The 18710-nt window shown below is 33.7% G+C and overlaps 1 protein-coding gene across 1 annotated transcript in view; it reads left to right on the top strand.

The window, feature by feature from the left end:
* LOC136029279 (eukaryotic translation initiation factor 3 subunit B-like) overlaps positions 1 to 18710 on the top strand; it is a 46000-nt gene that overhangs the window by 15000 nt on the left and 12290 nt on the right. The window contains exons 5-9 of the mRNA XM_065707531.1: positions 4765 to 4922; positions 8002 to 8209; positions 11216 to 11358; positions 13368 to 13506; positions 15518 to 15707. Coding sequence (XP_065563603.1) covers positions 4765 to 4922; positions 8002 to 8209; positions 11216 to 11358; positions 13368 to 13506; positions 15518 to 15707 — 838 coding nt within the window. The remainder of the gene's footprint in view (positions 1 to 4764; positions 4923 to 8001; positions 8210 to 11215; positions 11359 to 13367; positions 13507 to 15517; positions 15708 to 18710) is intronic.

Below are 18710 nucleotides of genomic sequence, written 5' to 3'. Positions count from 1 at the left end.
TAATAAATATCTTTCTCTTATTGCATCTTCAGTCGTTTTTCTCTTTTTTATCATCTCTTGGATTCCTGTGTTTTACTTTGATTCTTCAATTTTTCTACTTCTTGTCAAAGTTTCTTTCCGATTTGTTATAAAATAACATTTATGCTAATAAAGCTACTGGATAAATTGAAAAATAGTAAACATGTATGGAAACATGATGGAAAGTAGTTTCTTTCAAGTAGGTTTCAAATTATTTGTTAATTACTAAATCGTATTATTTGTTAGTTAATTATTTTTGCTAACAAAAGAATTCTTGTTACATTTTTTTTAATTGGACTGCTTTATAATTACATAGATTTATTTGACTACTTGATTTGAATTGTAGTTTGATTTGAATGACAGTTTTTGCGGTTTGATGCCCTTTTTCAAATTATAAGTTGATTTTGAAGTTATTATTATTTATTAATTAATTATAACTGTTAATTAGGTAAAAATATGTTGCATTCTTTTATTTTGATAATCTTATAATTTTATGTGATTACTTGATTTTAATTGGGTAGTTTCTGAGGTTTGATGCAATTTAACAAATTATTTGTTAACTTTCGAAGTTATTATTATTTATTAACTTATCATAATTCTAAGCTAAACAATTATTTTTTTCATTCTTGAAGATTCATTTGTTCCTTCTGTTAATTTGATTATGTCGTAATTTTATAAATTTATTTGACTACTTAATTTGAATTTTTTAGCTTTCGTGGTTTGATGCATATAAACAAACTATTTGTTAATTATTAAAATTATTATGATTTGTCAGTTAACCTTAATTCTAAGCTAAAGAAATATTTTTTGTCATTCTTTCAATTTGATTACATTTTAAATTCATAGATTTATTTGATCCTTAATTTGAATCTGGTAGTTTCACGGTTTGTTGCAAATTAAGAAATTATTTGTTCTTTTTAGAATGATTAGGATTTGTTAGTTAATCACAAATGTTAATTAATGAATAATTTGTTATATTCTTTTGATTCGATTACATTATAATTTATAAATCTGATTATATGATTCGACTTTGTTTTATGGTTTGATGCACTTTATTTGTTAATTATCAAAATTATTATTATTTCTTCATTAATTATAATTGTTAATTAGAAAATTATTTCTTTAATTCTTTTAATTTCATTAATTTATAATTTTATAAGCTGATTCAATTTCTTAATCTTAACATGGTATCTTTGCTATTTGATGCACTTTAACAAATTATTTGTTGATTATTAAGATTATTATTATTTGTCAATTATAATAGATAATTAAATAACTATTTGTAGCATTCTTTTAATTGAATTGCTTTCTTTTAGAGTGTATTCCCGGTGGAAATTGTATTTTAATTCAGATTTGCTTAAAATTTCATAGGAATTCCCTGGAATGCTGGAACGGCTTGTTGCCTAATGCCTCTCTTCTTGGGAAATTGTTAAGCTCTTCCCAACCAGCATTTAATAGTTATCCTGCTTTGATGACGATTGTACAGAAGTTAATTGACTAAACATGCTCGTTAATCGTATTCCAAAATGTTATGTACAAAATTTATGTGAAGTTAGCTTTTTATCGTTCTAGCTGTTAATTTGCTCTCACACGAAATGAAAAGTTTAATTTTTATTTTATAATATTGACTTCTTGTTGCACTGGGAACACCCTCTTCAATTGATTCTTCTATTTTTTGTCAAAGTCTTTCAGATGCTAAAATTTGGATTTTCTTGCGCACTTCTATGCATTCACCTTAATGAAGTTTATAACTAACTTCATTTTGCGTTAATCTGCTAGAGTTATCATAAAAATATAGTGTGAATTTTTTCACAACAATACCCAATATATATAATACGTTAGTCCAAGTGAAGGCCTAAAACTATTAGAGGCTGTAAATTTTCCAATTAACAATTTCAATTAATTAATTTTTTCACGTCTGAAACAGGCTCTTAATTTGATTCTTCAGTTTCTTCTACTTCTTGTAAAAGTTTCATTTCAGATGCGAAAATTTAGGTTTTCTCGCACAAACTTGCGTCTTCATGAAGATCTAAAAGTAAATTCATTTTGCGTTGATCTGAAGCGTGTTCCCAGGAGGGTTTTTTTTTTTTTTCAACAATAGCCATCATACGACTCAAGTCGAACCCTAAGACTGTGAGAGGCTGTTAATTCCTTCTTGCCTGGAACAAAAAATCTAATTTTGTTTGCTACTATTAACCTTGTCCGTTGGGAACACGCTCTTAATTTGATTCTTTAGTTCCTCTACTTCTTGCCAAAGGTTCATTTCAGATGGGAAAATTTGGGTTTTTCTGCGAGCTTCTGTGCTTGCACCTTTATGAAAGTTGAAAAGCAACTTCATTTTGTGTTCGTCTGCAAGGACTATCCTAAAATAGATATATACATTTTTTTTTTCACAACGATAGCCAACATAAATAATAAGTCAATCCAAGTCGAGCCCTAAAACTAAGAGGCTGTTAATTTCTATTTACGAGGAATAAAAAAAATTACTACTATTATTTTTTTGTCAAATTAGGAACACGCTCTTACTTTCATTCTTCAGTTCTTCTTGTCCAAGTTTCATTTCAAATACTAAAATTTGGATTTTTCTCCAATGGTTTGGATGAATTGAATGAAATGAATTTTTCTCATAATGGCTTGTGCCATTATGAAGGTATAAAATGAAGTTCATTTTGCGTTGATCTGTAAGAGGTTTCCCAAAAAGAAAAGTTAATTCGGTTTCACAGCAACGCATAGCTAATATGCGGTATAATCTAGAAGGTTATGAAAGTGGTATCTTTTTGAACCCTCGACCTAAATAATCATTAATAAAAGAGTGAGGAATAATGTTTACTCTCTATTTATTGGAACCATTGGTATAACCTGTGGAAATTTAAGGGAAATTTAGACAAATGCACCAGAAAAAAGTGCACAATGAGACCTAAATTTACTGAACATTAATGATCAGTTTCCCAGTGATCAGAGTTATATTTACTGTTTTTCACTAGAACCATAAGTATAACCTGTTGGAAGTTCTAAGGTCGATTAGGAAACTTTCCCAAGTTCTAATGCTAAAAAAGCCCTAGCTTATGTATACTGCAGTTTTAGAATAAGATCATAGATTTTGTTACGTTTTGCTTTTTGAGGCAGAGTAATCAAGCAATATCTTGTGTACATGGTGTATTGAAGACCCTAATTGCATTGATTGAGTTTTGGGAAATATAGAAAGAAGTTGGTTATAAGAGCACAGACTTTTTTTTTTTTTTTTTTTTTTTTTTTTTTTTTTTTTTTTTTTTTTTTTTTTTAAGGAGACATTCTTCTTGAGATACTGTTGTTATAGTTTTGAGGGATTGTCAGCTACGGTATTTAATTTACAGCGAAGGAACAGAATCAAAGTGTTGCTCCTGCAACGTTGTAGTTGGCAAAACCAACCAAAGGTTACAGCAAAACCTCAGGCACTTATAGCAATTCAGATCTAATCCCTCTTTCATATGAACTGCATCATTAAGATTCTTCAATTTCCAACACTAGACAAATTCGTGTTTTATGTCAAAGACCGTTCTTCTTGTCATTCGTCAAAAACGGCATTATACGTCAAAAACCACTTTTCTTCTTGTTCTTCTTCTTGTCATTCGCCAAAAACGGCGTTATACGTCAAAAACCACTCTTCTTCTTGTTCTTCTTCTTGAACTACTCTTCTTGTCATTACTTGGATTAATATGTAAACGTTTCTGCATAATCTCACCAGCGGAATCAAATTCAAAGCCCTGCGATGTGTTGCTGCTGCTGAGTTGAAACTCTGGGTTCTGTATTACCAGGCTGAGATCAAACCCACTGCGCCACCACAGAACCATTGAACAACTCTAAAATTTAAGATGCGAAACTATATCTGAACAAGAAAAAAGGTCGAAATAAGAGACAGCGTCAACATGGAATAACAATAAAAACAGCTTTAATTTAAAAAAAGGAATAAATAATACACAGATCTATTATATATAATCGAAAGTGTTGGTTGGATGCAGCCAGCCAATAAATAGTGTAAAACTTATCACGTGATGCTATGGAAAGGGGTAACTGGTGTAACCAGTTTTCCCCGTAGCTTCTCTGGTAAACACATTAAACCAGCTAGTTTGTTTTTGTGTGTTTGGAAGAGAGTACTGATTTTTGCCTAAAGAAAGTGACTATATCTTGTTATAGAGATTGCATACAGTAAGCTACATTTGTCTGTTGAAATACGAAAAGCGCTAAATGATATTTTTTTAAATGCTCAGGAGAAGTAAAAAACTGTTTTGTAAAATATATCTCTCTTGAACTTCAATCGTACTTCTTGAACTTCGTGGTCATCTCATGGTAGGCCTTATGTGACAATCTTTGTGGCTGTGGAAGAGCCGTGTACTTAACGCTTTTTTTGGTCTATTCGGGTTTTGGGTGGATAAAAAAATTGAGAATATATCGAGAGAACGAAAGGGAATACTTGCAGTCTGATTAAACCAGTCGATCAGGTGTGCTTGATTTTAATGTAAGCGATATATAACTCGGTTTGATTGATGTGTCACTTAACGCCTTTCGTATTCCCACAGCCGCATTAAAAATTTTAAATTCTATTTTATTCGTTTGTAAATACATATAAAAAGAGAGGTGTTTTTGTACGTAGCTTGGTACGTATACCCGCTATGGTCTATTACATATAATGTTTTCCTGTTTAGTTTACGCCTTAACAGCATATTTCCTGTTAAGTTTATAAAAAAAATGTATTCTTTTTTTTTGTAGAGATGGACGGAAGCCCACCCGCGATGGTCCCCATTAGGAACTTATTTTGCCACTTATCATTCCAAAGGCATTGCCCTGTGGGGTGGTGAAGATTTCAAGCAATTGGCACGATTCAGTCACCCAATGGTTCAGTTGATAGATTTCTCACCCAATGAAAAGTAAGTCCAATTTAGTTTATTTGAAATTAGTGCTACCAAAAAGTAATTTGATAAGGGCAGTTTTTTTTAAGGATAACTAAATATGCCAAGGTGCACGCGTGTATTAAACTCGGTATCAATTGCGTAAACACGTATTTTAAATTAGTTGATGTCGTATTTTTTAAGTTTTCTCATATCAAAAGACAGAGTGGACTGTTTGGGGTTAGAGTCAGGGGCACCTTCGATTAATTTTGCATACTTTTCTTACTTTTTTATATATGACAAAAGAAGTCATGAATGATGTAACAATTGCGTAAACACGTATTAGAATTAGTAGATGTTGTATTTTTAAGTTTTCTCATATCAAAAGACAGAGTGGACCGTTTGGGGTTAGAGTCAGGGGTACCTTTGATTAATTTTGCATACTTTTCTTACTTTTTTGTAAATGACAAAAAAGGTCACAAATGATGCATCAATTATGCATTTTCAAGTCAATATATTTTCCTTGATGTGTAGGGGTTTCGTACAAGGCGGTCCTTGTTTTGATCCGACACTATTTTTATAGGTTTTGGGTTATTGTAGCTCTTACTAAATTACGTGATCGTATCTTACTAGATTGCTAGCTACCGCTGCAACCCGGATTATTTGTATTCTTGATTTAGTTAACCTACATAAGTCCTTGTGTATTAGATCAAAACCCTCCATTGTGGAACATACGTCTTGTAATTCTACTTTGAAGGATACAGGAGTCCCACACGGCTCTATTCATTGGCTACTCTTATTCTTGATTTTCGTATCCTACATAAGTCCTTTTGTATTTGATAAAATTCCTGCCTTGTGGAATCTACGTCTTGTAATTCTAATTTGAAGGATATAGTTGTCCCATAAGACTCTATTCTTTGACTACTCTTATTCTTGATTTATGTACATGACCTAGACACATCGATATTTATTCATATATAGTCAACAAACAATAGTAAACAGTAACAGCACGTTCAGCATCATATGACCCCCCCCCCCCGCCAAGGCCCTATGACCGGGAATGCAGGGAGGGAGAAAAATATATGCCTTCTGAAAAATTGTATTTTTAGCAGTTTTGATCCTGTGGTCTGCCTTTTCTAGTATCTCAGCGAATGAAATAATACAAAATTATATAATTCTACAACATTATTGGTCCTATTCTGCTAAGAAGGGCCACTTCTACTCATATTTGCAGCATATGGAGTTGTATACTAAGTTATTACTTTAAAAAATTTGCTAGAACATGGGAAAAATCGTCTGATTTGAAAATTGTTGTGTATTTAGAGCGGGAAACTGAGTTTTTTTTTGGGGAAAGCAAAAAAATTTTGGGGGGGGGTGAATTTTTATGGGAATTTAAGTGGACTCCCGTATTCTTGAACTTGAAACAAAGCTAGAATATGCTAAAAGCATTAAAAAAAGACAGAAACAGGACATATCTGGTAAATAACGAAAAATAATGACAGTCGAGGCTGTTGACAGTCGACAGTGAGCCATATTGAATGGCAGTCGACATTTTATTGTCATGAATGACAGTCGACAGTGAGCCATATTATTCGGAATGAAAAGCATGACTATTATTTCATTTTTCCTTTGAAAGTTTATTATTTATGTTATTATGATATTTTTAATACTTCTATTTATTGTTGACTTTCTATTGGGGTTCAACTTCCATGAAATTTATAATTAAAAAAAAATTGCTATTAAATAACTGCTTTGCATTCTTCTTATTTTTCTGCTAGGGTTTATAAGCTTACCAGTCAGAACCTTTTCAGCGTTTCGAGTCTTCTAGTTTTTGCAGTTAAATGAATGACTATTTGACAGAACGGAAAAATTCGACTATTTTTTTAAAGAACGACTATTTTAAGTGTGTCCTACTGGCAAACCGAATTCTTAAAACAAGATCGGCAGTTGTAAGTGGAACAAGAAAGCTTATAAAATTGGATTGTTGAATCACAACCTGCGGAACAGCAAATTTTATCAGCCTAACTCACAACTGGACAAAATGAACAATCAATAATCTTGTTTTCGCGCGCTGTTGTTGAATTCACAATTTAGATTTTGAGCTTATAATCCCAATAGTGAGTGATGCTGAATTTCCATAATCTAGATTAACAGTCAAACGAAAAATTTTCAGTTTAAAATCAAAGTGTTTGGGTAATATAAGAGTGGAAAGTGGTGCTAGTGTAAAAAAAATTGTTAACGCCAACGCCATCTAGCGTTTGGTGGTATTTTGCACTTTTTTTCATGCTTTGTAATCTTTTTTATTCTGTCAGCAACTGAGATCAAACGCCTATTATTACCCTAATTTTACCAATTACAGAAACTAGATTAATTACTCTTTTTGTTATATTGGGAAATTTTTAAGTGTCACCCAATGCTAGATGGCGTTGTTAGTTTGTTTTGTTGATATCAGCTTGTTCCTACTCTTGTAGGCTACCCTTATTGTTTACTCGGGATTGCGATTTTACAATCCAGTTTTTCAGTGAAAAGGTCATTAGTCTTCCAGTGTTGGCCCATTTTCTATCGCTTCTTCTTCTATGTATTAGAAGTATATAGGTATACTTGTCACTGCATTGCATCTACCGTCGCTTCTTCGCCAAAAATCTGGCTATTACTATCCAAGGATTGCATATGATATAGTCAACAGTCTTCTATGATAGTCGACTATTCTAAGACCTCCATATGAATCGAATGGCACTGGATTGGCAAGCTAAGATCACCGATTATCATAGAATTAAAAGAAGTTATGGAAGAATTTAACAATCCATAAACGTTAATCGAGCAAACAAATTTAATTGAGAGACTAGAAGACTTATTGACATCTAGTTGAAAGAGTAACACGTTCAACTCTTTTCCTGGAGACTTTTCCTAGTGACAAGTATACCATTTAGGGTTCGCAATTGTATATCTCCCTTAAAGGATTGTAAAGTTTTGCAACCGCCTTAATCAATGTTTCGAACCGAATATGAGTTTTTTGCGACTTCAAAAATTTTTGGCAAAATGAAATCCTTTTAGTAATATGAAATCACAGTAAAGTGATTTTCAGTGTTGGCTCATTTTCGATTGCTTCTTCTTCTAGGTATATGGTGTCATTTTCAAACGCGTTTTCTGATCACAAGGAAGGTGAACCACAATCGATCATAATCTGGGATGTTTTAACAGGACAAAGAAAGCGTTCTTTCAATGCTGATTCAGGAAGCCTTAATTGGCCAGTGTTTAAATGGTCTCATGATGACAAATTTTTTGCCCGAATTAGTCAAGATACCCTTAGTATTTATGAAACATCGGTAATTAAATTCTACTTTTTTGTCTTCTTCTTTTCGTTTTATTTGATTAAATAAGAAATATATTTGCTCAAAATAGACTAAATCGGCAGTGTTTTTGTCTGAATTAGTTTGTTTTTAACCAAATAATTGCTCTAGATACTTGTATTAACTGTGATTCTATTTTCTTGTTTGATTAAACTCTGGCTTTGTCTTTTAATTATTATTTTTTTTATTATCATTTGGTGATATCGGAAGTTTATTTTACTAGAACTTGTGAAGATATTCATAAAACATTGACAAGTTAACAAAACTTTTTTTTCCTTTTTAATTTTAGGAAGTAAGAATTTTTGTTTCTTTGATCGAATTATATTGGAAATATTTTAACTGATTTAATTCGTTTTTACCTGAACTGGTCAAGATGCTTGTAGTCTTTACAGTACCTTTTTATTTCTTTATAATTCAATGAAGTTTTAATTCTTTCACTGTATTTCTCTCCCGTAGTCGATTTTCCCACTTTATTGTGATTACATAAGATAACAAATATTTAGTAAAATTGTGGTTTAATCCCACTACAGTAGAGTGAGCATATAAATTCTTTTTCTCAGTATAGTCTCTTTTTGAACTGAGGTTCCTTATAAATATTATAACAACTCACAATGTACAATACTGTGAGAGAAAGAGACTATGCTGAAGAAAAGATGTTAAGTGCTCACTTTATAGGAGGGCATTATACGATAACAAATATTTAGTCAAAATGTGGTTTAACCCCATTCCCGTAAGGTGAGCACCTGGCGCCTTTTCCTAATCATAATCTCTTTTTCTCACATAACTGCACAGTGTGAGTTGTTATAATGGTTAAAAGGGTTTTTAGTTTGAATAAGTATTTGCGTTTATATTATGCCTTTTGAATCATGTGGGGACAGTTTATTATTGGTTTATTTTTTGGTGTCTTTTTTAAACCAGGGCATTTTGTAATGAAGGAGTTGTAGAAACTTCGAAAAGGGCTAATTGGAAATTATTAGTTCTAGTGCCCTTTTTAATTAGTCGAAAGTGAATGGAGTGCAACCAGCCCCCCTCCACGCCCATCATTTCCCTAAATACATCCAATAAAGACTTTAGATAGCCATTTTGTTCAGCGTAGTCGAAAGGTCCAGTAATTTTGGCTTTGAGGATGACAATCCTCACACAACCCTCAGGACAAGGATTGTAAGGTTTCATGGAAAGGGTGGTCGTATCAGCTTCGGAGGGGGCTTGTTGGATTTGAAACTAAAAGTTCTGGTGTCCATTTTAAAAGTCAGAGTGATCGGAGGGCAACTAGCCCCTCCCCTGACGTCCTACTCCACAAATTCATCCTATTGAAATTTTTGGATAGCCTTTTGTTCCAAAGCAGCTCAAAGATCACACAACAAGGTCTTTAGGGTTGACACGACCCCCAAGAGTCTGGGGACAAGGGTTTTAAGTTATACCCGGGGGAATATAAGGTTTATAAGAAAGGGGTGGTTATATGAACTTTAGAGGAAGCTCATTTGATTGGAAATTTAAAGTTCTAATTCCCTTTTAAGACTCAAAAGCAGTGAAGAGCAATTAGCCTCCTCTCCCTGACACCGTCTTTTTCCCAAACGCATTCGAACGAAATTTTGAGGTAACATATTGTTCACAATAGTCCAAAGTGCATATAACAATGCTGTCAGATAGGACACATCCCCCAGAGCCCAGGGGTAAGGGTTGTAAGTTATGCCTCGGGGCATGTAAGGTTTTTATGGAACGATTGGTCGTATAAAGTTCGTTTCGAATGGGGCTAATTTGATTGGAAGTTGGAAGTTTTATGTTCTTTTTAAGTGTCAAAAGTGAATGGAGGACAACCAGCCCCTCTCCCATAAGCTCATTATTCCCCAAAAGACTTCAAATCAAAATTTTAAGAGAGTTATTCTATTCGGTATTGTTGAAAAATTCACTTATTATTGTGGCTGACAATCCTCATGTCTTCTCAAGGCCAGTACGTAATTTGCACTTTAATAAAACTAAAAACAAAAACTAATGACCGTGGACATTTAGTTTAGTATACATATACTGATATTTATTTCTTAAACTTTTCATATTTTTTATTTATTAAAGTAAAAAATTAAAAACATTTAAAATGCTTTTTTTTATGAAGTGCAAATTATGTTCTGGTCTTGAGAAGGTTCGTTTTGAGCTTAATTTGATTCACCTATTGTAATCTCTGTTCGTTTTGGGTTTCATCTATTTATTTATGGTTATGTTCGGTAGTTTTGTGCTTGGAAGATATTTTATTATTTACATATACATGTATATATTGGACTTGGCCCAATGAGAGACAAGCTCGAAAAACTAGGCCTAGACAAAGATAAAGTAACAAATAGCACTACAATTCAGAGATTAACACAACGACAAAGATACAACAACAGTGATACGGAAGTAGCAGCTAGCCCAGGATTCATAAGTAAATATCAAAAGTTTCAATACTATTAAATATAGATTAATACTTATAGATAGCTGAGAGGCCCACTTTCAATCAGAGGAATAAACAATACATATAACTTATATTTTATTTCTTAGGCGCTAAATTAAAGATAATTTTGAACTAAATAAAATTGAAGATTTTTTTTTAATAAAATAGAAATAAATTTATCAATAAGATTCATGTGTGCATCCCAAGACCGGGCAACCGGCACAAACGGAGCGAATTTAGATCTCTCACTACTATGCTTGTCAACTATGTTTTTTACAGGCCTTTCTCTTTTCCATTTATTTCTATTTTCTGAGCAACCATTAGGTGCTCTATGTCCATGCTGTCTTTACACATTTACATCAGAAAATTCTGATGTTATCTCTTCTATCCATAAAATGCGTATTTTGTTTCAAAGAGTAAGTAGGTCTTGCCCTTTGGCGAGAGCTTTATTATTTACATTGAGTTTATCTTTCTCTGTGTGGAAAGGTATATCCTTCTCCTAAGAGGGGAGTTATTTGAACACTGTATTAGACAAGTTATCTATTATTATATTTCAGTCTTTTAAACTTATGGATCTTAAATCAATCAAAGTGCCAAATATTCGAGATTTTGGTTGGTCACCGTCTGAAAACACTCTTGCCTATTGGGTCGCTGAAGAGAAGGATGTACCCGCCAGAGTCACTTTAATAGAAGTGCCAAGGTAACATTTTATCCCTCTCCTCCTCGTCCTCGCGCTTCTCTCTCTCTCTCTCTCTCTCTCTCTCTCTCTCTCTCTCTCTCTCTCTCTCTCTCTCTCTCTCTCTCTCTCTTCCTCTTCCTCTGTCCCTCCCTCTCTCTCCTTTTTTCTTTCTCTCTTTTTTTCTTTTTTTCTCTCTCTATTTTGCTCTCTTTAGTGCACACTTAATTTCAATTTCACCTTTCTTTCAGATTTTGACGGTCTAGTTTTTCTTGGTTGTCCATAAATATTTGAATAGGCTTGTAAAAAGTGTATGCCTCGCAGTTTACTTCTGAAGCTAGTTCTAACTATGATGAAATGTGCAGATCAAGTTTTGGGTTACTTTAGGTTTAACATTTATTGTCATAATTAAAAGTGGTTTCAGAGGAAAAGTGCGAGGCAAACACTTTTGATACAACAAATTAATTTCATTCTAAGGCTAAATTAAATTACTTATTTTATTATTGTTAAAAGTAGCTTCCCACGATACCATCTCAAGCCTCGTTAAATCATCGTGGTTTTGTCAAACAGGAATCTAGTATAGCTTAATTGAACTGGTTTGGCTTCGAAATTTAGTATGGTAGATACAAATCGATAAAAAAAAGGTAAAGGTAAAAAATGTGGGTACTGGACTTGCAGTCCCTACCAGCGGTGTTAATCTATGTTTCATGGCCCTTCAGTCTGGAGCACAGTGGGAAGTTGGGGTTCAGCCATACTGTGCTTTCGCACACCCATCTTATTCACATTCTGCAGCTTCTTCCTTATACCTATTTAGACATGGGTTGACTCAGAAACCGTAAGTCAAACCCCTGCCCGCCCTCACGGACAAATGATTTCAAGTTTACCGTGCTAACTATTCGACTTAAATCTGTGAAATCTGGGGGACTAAAAAAAAACTTGGGTTACTAAAATAATTTCTTCGTTTTACGGAAAATTTTGAACAGTTGAGCCAGTCAGATGCATTTAAACTTTTCGGCATTTCTGCTGGCCTGAAAACTCGCCTAGGAGGTTTTAAATTCTGTCAGGCTTTAAAATTCAGGGAGTCCTCCAGTAATAATAATGTATCTGGGTAAAGAAAAGACGCCAAAGATGAAAAATAATTAAATTAAATACGTCTTAAGAGCGCACTGGCTATACTTAATGTTTGATAAAAACGAAAAAATAGAAATGATTAAGAAACTAAGATAACTAGGGTGATTTACCCATTTAGAGCTGGGTCGAGAAACCGATAATAAGATATACAACTTCCTTGCGACGTGCAGGGTTGAACCATTATACTTTTAATCGAAAAATTATCAGCGATTCCTGATGATGGTGACAAAGGGGGACATTGTGATTGTGTCATTCCTGATTCTGATTTCAACGTCTTTAGTTCTAATAAGATATCTTATCCATACTTTTGTTTATACTTTCAGATAAGGAGGTGTAGGGGCGAGTTCTGCGCCAAAGATTGTTCTTTCCTAGCCTAAAAATGTGATTTTGATTCGTAAATTTGTGGTTTATTTAGTTTAAATCTTCGCTATACTCAGCGTTTATAAATGAATCATCTGTTTTTCTAAAATCTAAGGGCTAGTAGAAAACAAAAAAAAAAGGTAAAATAATAGAACTGCTGTGTAATAGAACTATAACAAATGTATAATGCCCGGGAGATTTTTGTGAAGAAATCCACACCATCTAATTTTTTACGCAAGTATCTAGCATTTGCTAATATACTGCCTTTTCTATATTTCTAATTCTATTTCGGCATTGGGGGATATAGAGGGAGTTTTGTCACAGATTGGTCATAAGACCTCCTCTTTTTAACCGGAAATATACTTATCAAGACACATTTAATCCCTTATAATGCTCAGTGCTAATACATAGAATGGAATTAAAACAGATTGGGCTTATACCTAGTGGCTGCAAGATAGCACTTCAGGTATGATCTAAAGTAATCTGCTAGTATTTTTGAGTTAATTTGTACAAAATAATACATTTATCGTATTTTTTTGTAGCAAAAAGGAATTGCGAGTGAAGAACTTATTCAACGTAGCTGATGCAAAGATCCACTGGCAAAAATCGGGTGACTTTTTGTGCATGAAAGTAGATCGATACTCAAAAATGAGGAAAGAAAAACAGGAAATCAAATACAGTGTAAGATTCTCTTATTCTTTGATTGAGGCCATTCAAACAGTCGCCCATTTTGGGCTTGTTTTTCTGGCTAAAAGGGTCATTTCGGCTAAGCTTCATCATGTCGGCTAAATCGTTACGGCTTCCAATATTTATTCCAGTAGCTAATAAAAACTGCAAAGTAATTAGTGGATTTGTTAAATGGTATTTTTAGGAATCAACTGCATTTTCATTCTTGAAAGTCTCTGAAAATTTTATTCAAATAGATCAAGCACCTTCTTCTAAAATTTTAGTGAAAATTTGCCCGTGAAATGATTGCCTACCCGCTTTAGGTTTGTCCGAAAAGGAATTGTTACCCCTACTACGTATTTACCTACTAATATTTTGAATTTACTTGCCAACACCTAGGGATCAATTAAGCACAACAAATCAAGCACCTCCAAGATATTCCATCCATAGACATGTGTCTATATCTACCTATTGAGAGTAACACAGATACATCTAAGGTAATTCGGCAAATCGAATCGAGCACCTTCTAGATATTACATGTTTTGCTTGTATATGCCTATGTCTGCCTATTCAGAGCAATACAGCACCTCTAGAACAACTCAGCCTATTAAATATAGCACCTTCTTCCTGATATTCTATCTTTTGCTCACTTATGTCTTCGACATATGACAAAGGGAAAAAAATGAAAAATAAAATTAAATAGTCGAGACAAACGAGGGTAATGTCAGTCACTTGACAGAAAAGAAGTAAATATAAGAAGATATTCGACAAGGGCCTCCGCAAAGCCGTCTTCTGCTCAAAAAATACTGTCCTTTTCAAGTAGATTCGAATAGAGCAGAAGAAACTGAAATAAATAAAACCAAAAAAAAACAAAGCCAGAATATTTGAGGTTTTTTTTTTTTTTTTTTTTTTTTTTTTTTTTTTTTTTTTTTTTTTTTTTTTTCCGAATAACTACCTTTAACACATAATTGACCTGGAACACAAAACTTGAGTATCAAAGCATTATTTCAATTAAGAAAACATCTAAAAACAATGGTACCAAGAACAGCAAACAAGAACAACGGTCTTTCCGAATCCGGCGTTCTTTTTGGTACGCCCGTTATAACGTTATTTACTATTATAAAGTTTCATGTGTGGTGCAAGGTGGTTGACACACATTTACGAACTTACATCACATTTGTTAACCTAAAAGACAAAAGCGCAGTATCAAAACATAACCTCAATGGTCAGTAATAACAAAATATGCAAAAACAAAGTTGTCAACAACAATAAACAAAAATACGGGTTTTTCATTTCCTGTGTTCTTTTTTAGACACCCTTTATAACTTTATTTATTGTTATTAAGTTTTCTGTGATGAAAGGTAGTTGACACTCATTTACAAGGCTTTTCAAATCTGGTGTTCTTTCTTAGACACTATATGTTTGGTATGTGAAAACAAGAAGGGAAATAATAAATGAAAAGAGAAAAATCAAATAGGTGAAAACCGAGGATTTTGCCAGCCAGTAGCAAAATATGAAAAACAAGCAAATATTTCGACAAGGACCTCTGCCAAGTCGTCCTCAGTTCTCAAAAAGACAAGATTGTATTTTTTCCTCTTGTACAGTTCACTTTAGAAGGTTAGATTTTGTTGTTTGTTTCTTTTTTTCTTTTTTTTCTTTTTCCTCTTTCTTATTTTTTTTAGTACTGAGGACGACTTGTCGAAATATTTGCTTGTTTTCCATATTTTGCTAGTGGCTGACAAAATCCTTGTTTTTCACCTATTTGATTTTTCTCTTTTCATTTATTATTTTCTTTCTTGTTTTCATACGTCATGCATAGCCAGTATGGTCTCAGAACGTATTTATATGTTTGGTGACACGAACCCTGTTGTTACCTTGAAATATAAAAGTTGAATTACTTGATTTGAAATCAAGCTAATGCTTCTGTAATTACTACGAATTACAATTTTACTAATATTGCCTATTTTACTATTGCTTTAATAATTACTATTTTCGTACATTCACTGTAATCACCGTTTCTTTTCAGGGTATTACTCACAACCTTGAGATATTCCATATGCGAGAGAAGCAAATCCCTGTGGACTCAGTTGAAGTTAAAGACCCTATTAGCTCCTTAGCCTGGGATCCAGTGAACCCTAAATTTGCCATTATCCACGGCGAAGGGCCCACTTTAAGTGTTTCATTTTATGAAACAAAGGGATCTCCTGTGCTTCTTAGTAAGTCATTACTACGTGTTATTTTCTTAAAGGTATTTAAGGGGGTAAACTTTTATAGTACTTTTTATGTTTTAAAGAAAGGCATTAAGAAAGGTCAGTAAAACTTTTCAGAATCGGTTCAAAGATCTAACCCTGAAAACATCTGAAAATTGCGCTTGTCTAGCTCAGCTACTTTCTTGTTTGATCGGAAGACAAATATATTCTAAATCCAATTATACGTATTATATACAATTATGTACTATTAATTATAGTATATACAATTATATATTATTAATATATAATTATATATTATATATCCCCTGTGTAAATATTCTCTTCTGGGACATACTTTTTTGTAGTTTTTAATCAAACACAACAAGCCGTAGAAAAAGCATGGGGAATATATTTGTATGCCCCTCAGCATTGTACTTGTGGTAGAACCATGCATTTTACACCTCACATGGCATCTGAAATTCAGATGTTTGTGGGATCTGTTTAACCGTAAGTTTTTCGGATTTACAGCGGCTGAGCTTACAGAATCACAACACTAAACCCCGCCCTAAGCCGGAGGACCGACGACCCTGGACTAAGCCAGGACTTGAATCCCTGTCCTGAAGGTAATAAGATTTCAAGTCCTGCGTGCCATCCTCTCGGCTGCGTTGGTTCCTCCACTATAGCCAGTAACATCTTGATAAATAGTAATTCTGACCTTCAACGCTGTTAGCAAATCAAATATGATACCCTGGAATGGGGTCCTCTTCGAGAATTATTTACCCTGTGGATTTTTGTTTACATTATTAGTTAGACCTATCATTGGACTTCTATTTCCCTAGTATTTATCCTATTAGTTTTTTGTGCCATAATTTAGAGTTTGATTAGTATGGAATATTGTCCAAAAAATAATGTTAAGTGCCTCCCATGACCAGTTCATCTATGACAGATTGAGAATTCTTTTGTGATGGCCCTTCAAACAAGGTACCAAGTGTCTACCTTTCCGAAAAAAGATAGTGGTAAGAAATAGGGAGGTGGTTTGAGGAAGCAATCACCCCTGCAGTCGTTCAAGTTGAAAATCCCATTCTGGGTCTTCATTAATAGAAATTGAGATCATTTAGGTGATTTTGGCACAACTTACCTATTGGCCAAAAAGCTGGGATGGGAGGGATTGTCAGGTGTGGGAGGTCAAGGGTTTTTTTGCTATGAATCAGATCTTAGCTGGTTTTTGAGTAGACATTTGCTAGTTTTCTCTGGTGTGTCCTTCAAAAAAAGAAGTTCAAATGGGGTATGTCGTGAAATTGTCTTTCTACAAAAAAAAAATACTGATAGGATATACGCTCATCTGTTCTTCAAGGAGCAATTGATCAGTTCTAAAAGAAAAGTTTTATCTCCTTGGATTTAAAGGTTGATTTTATTGTCGTGGGTTATCTGTCTAATCTCACTACTAAGAAAAAAGTAGCGCGTCCAATTTCTTTATCAAATAGAGATCTATTAAAAGTTGGGAGGCAAATACAATACCGTTCCTCGACCTCATTCCCAGAGTCTGAAAGTGAACTAGCACACGCAACCGAAATAACAAACAAAAATGGCCTGTAAATCTAGAAAGCAGCACTTTAAGACCTGTAAAAATATTTTTATACTCTATTAAATATAAAATATTTTAGCAAAAATATTTTGCTGATAGCTGGAAACCGTTGCAAACCTGAGTCTCGTTTAAGACTTCAAAGTGAGAACAACTAAAATCAGCCAACCACACTTCCAAATTTTCAGTTCCAGCCTACACAAATCACTATAAATCTTGGAGATAAAAATACAAGAGGACTCTTATGCTATACTCATGAAAAATGTACTATAGCTATTGTTATTGTAGAAACTTTTATTGCTACATATACTTAGAAAGTAGAATGTAGATTAGAAAGTATATGGTTACAGCTAACCCAGAGAAATCTAAAAAAGATAAATATTGGATATTTTTACAAAAGCCCTTCAAGCACTATCGAAAATGATGACCTTGTTCTCTCAAAATTTATGAGCACTGCAGATCAAACACTACTAGCATTATACTCGGTGCTTTCAACTACCCACTAATTCATTGGGATGCACAATACAGAAGAATCACTTGGGTCACCATCCCCCCAAAAAATACTAAAAGCAAAAAATAACAACTATCTAGACCAGCTAGTAAAGTAGCCTATTCGAATTCGGGGAAAAGATAAACCAACAGCACTTGATCTGGTTCTCTGCAACAATCGTTCATAAGAGTTGAGGCGCCTCTGGGCAAGTTGGGTTATGCAAGTTGGGCGAGTATTACTATTGAATTGAAAGCTGAAACAAAACAAAAATACAACAATGACAATAAACTTAATTAATGTAAAGCAGACTACAAATCAATGCGTGAAGCTCTGAGCGAAGTGGGTGGGCCTAAAGAATTTTAAAGTCTTGAGACGGTGGAGGAGATGTATGGGTTATTTTTTGATAAAATTCAGAAATTGGTAAAGAAAACTTCGTGCCAGCGCACAAGACCCGCACTGAACCAAGAAACTGTGGAGCTAATCAAAAGAAAGCAGCAGGCTTGGAGAAAGTTTGCCACAACTCTTGCCGACCAAGACTACAAACTATTCTGCCGCTTAAGAAATAAAGTAAGGAAGTAACACGTTATTTTGCAGCCAAAAAAAAACAACACAACAAGTCACCAAAAATATAAAAGAAAATCCCAAAGCCTTCTGTAATTATGTAAGATCCATGCGACATGACCAACTTAGCTTCCCAGCTTTTAATAGATCCTTTATCTAGAAAAACATTGGAAGACCCCTCCGAACAGGCCAATCTATATAATTATCATTTTGCATCAGTTTTTGCGCCACAATCGGGAGGATAGAAGTGATGCAGCACAAATAGTAAGAAAATGTTGACTTCTTAGTGATAGACTTCGATGAAGAGTCATCTACCAAAAACTTAAAAAGCTAAACACAAATAAATCTGAAGGCCCAGACGTTATACACCCTCGCATTCTTAAAGAACTTGCAATAC

This window comes from Artemia franciscana, chromosome 7 (assembly GCF_032884065.1).
Source record: "Artemia franciscana chromosome 7, ASM3288406v1, whole genome shotgun sequence".
Lineage (NCBI taxonomy): Eukaryota > Metazoa > Arthropoda > Branchiopoda > Anostraca > Artemiidae > Artemia > Artemia franciscana.
This window is presented reverse-complemented; position numbering and strand designations above follow the sequence as displayed.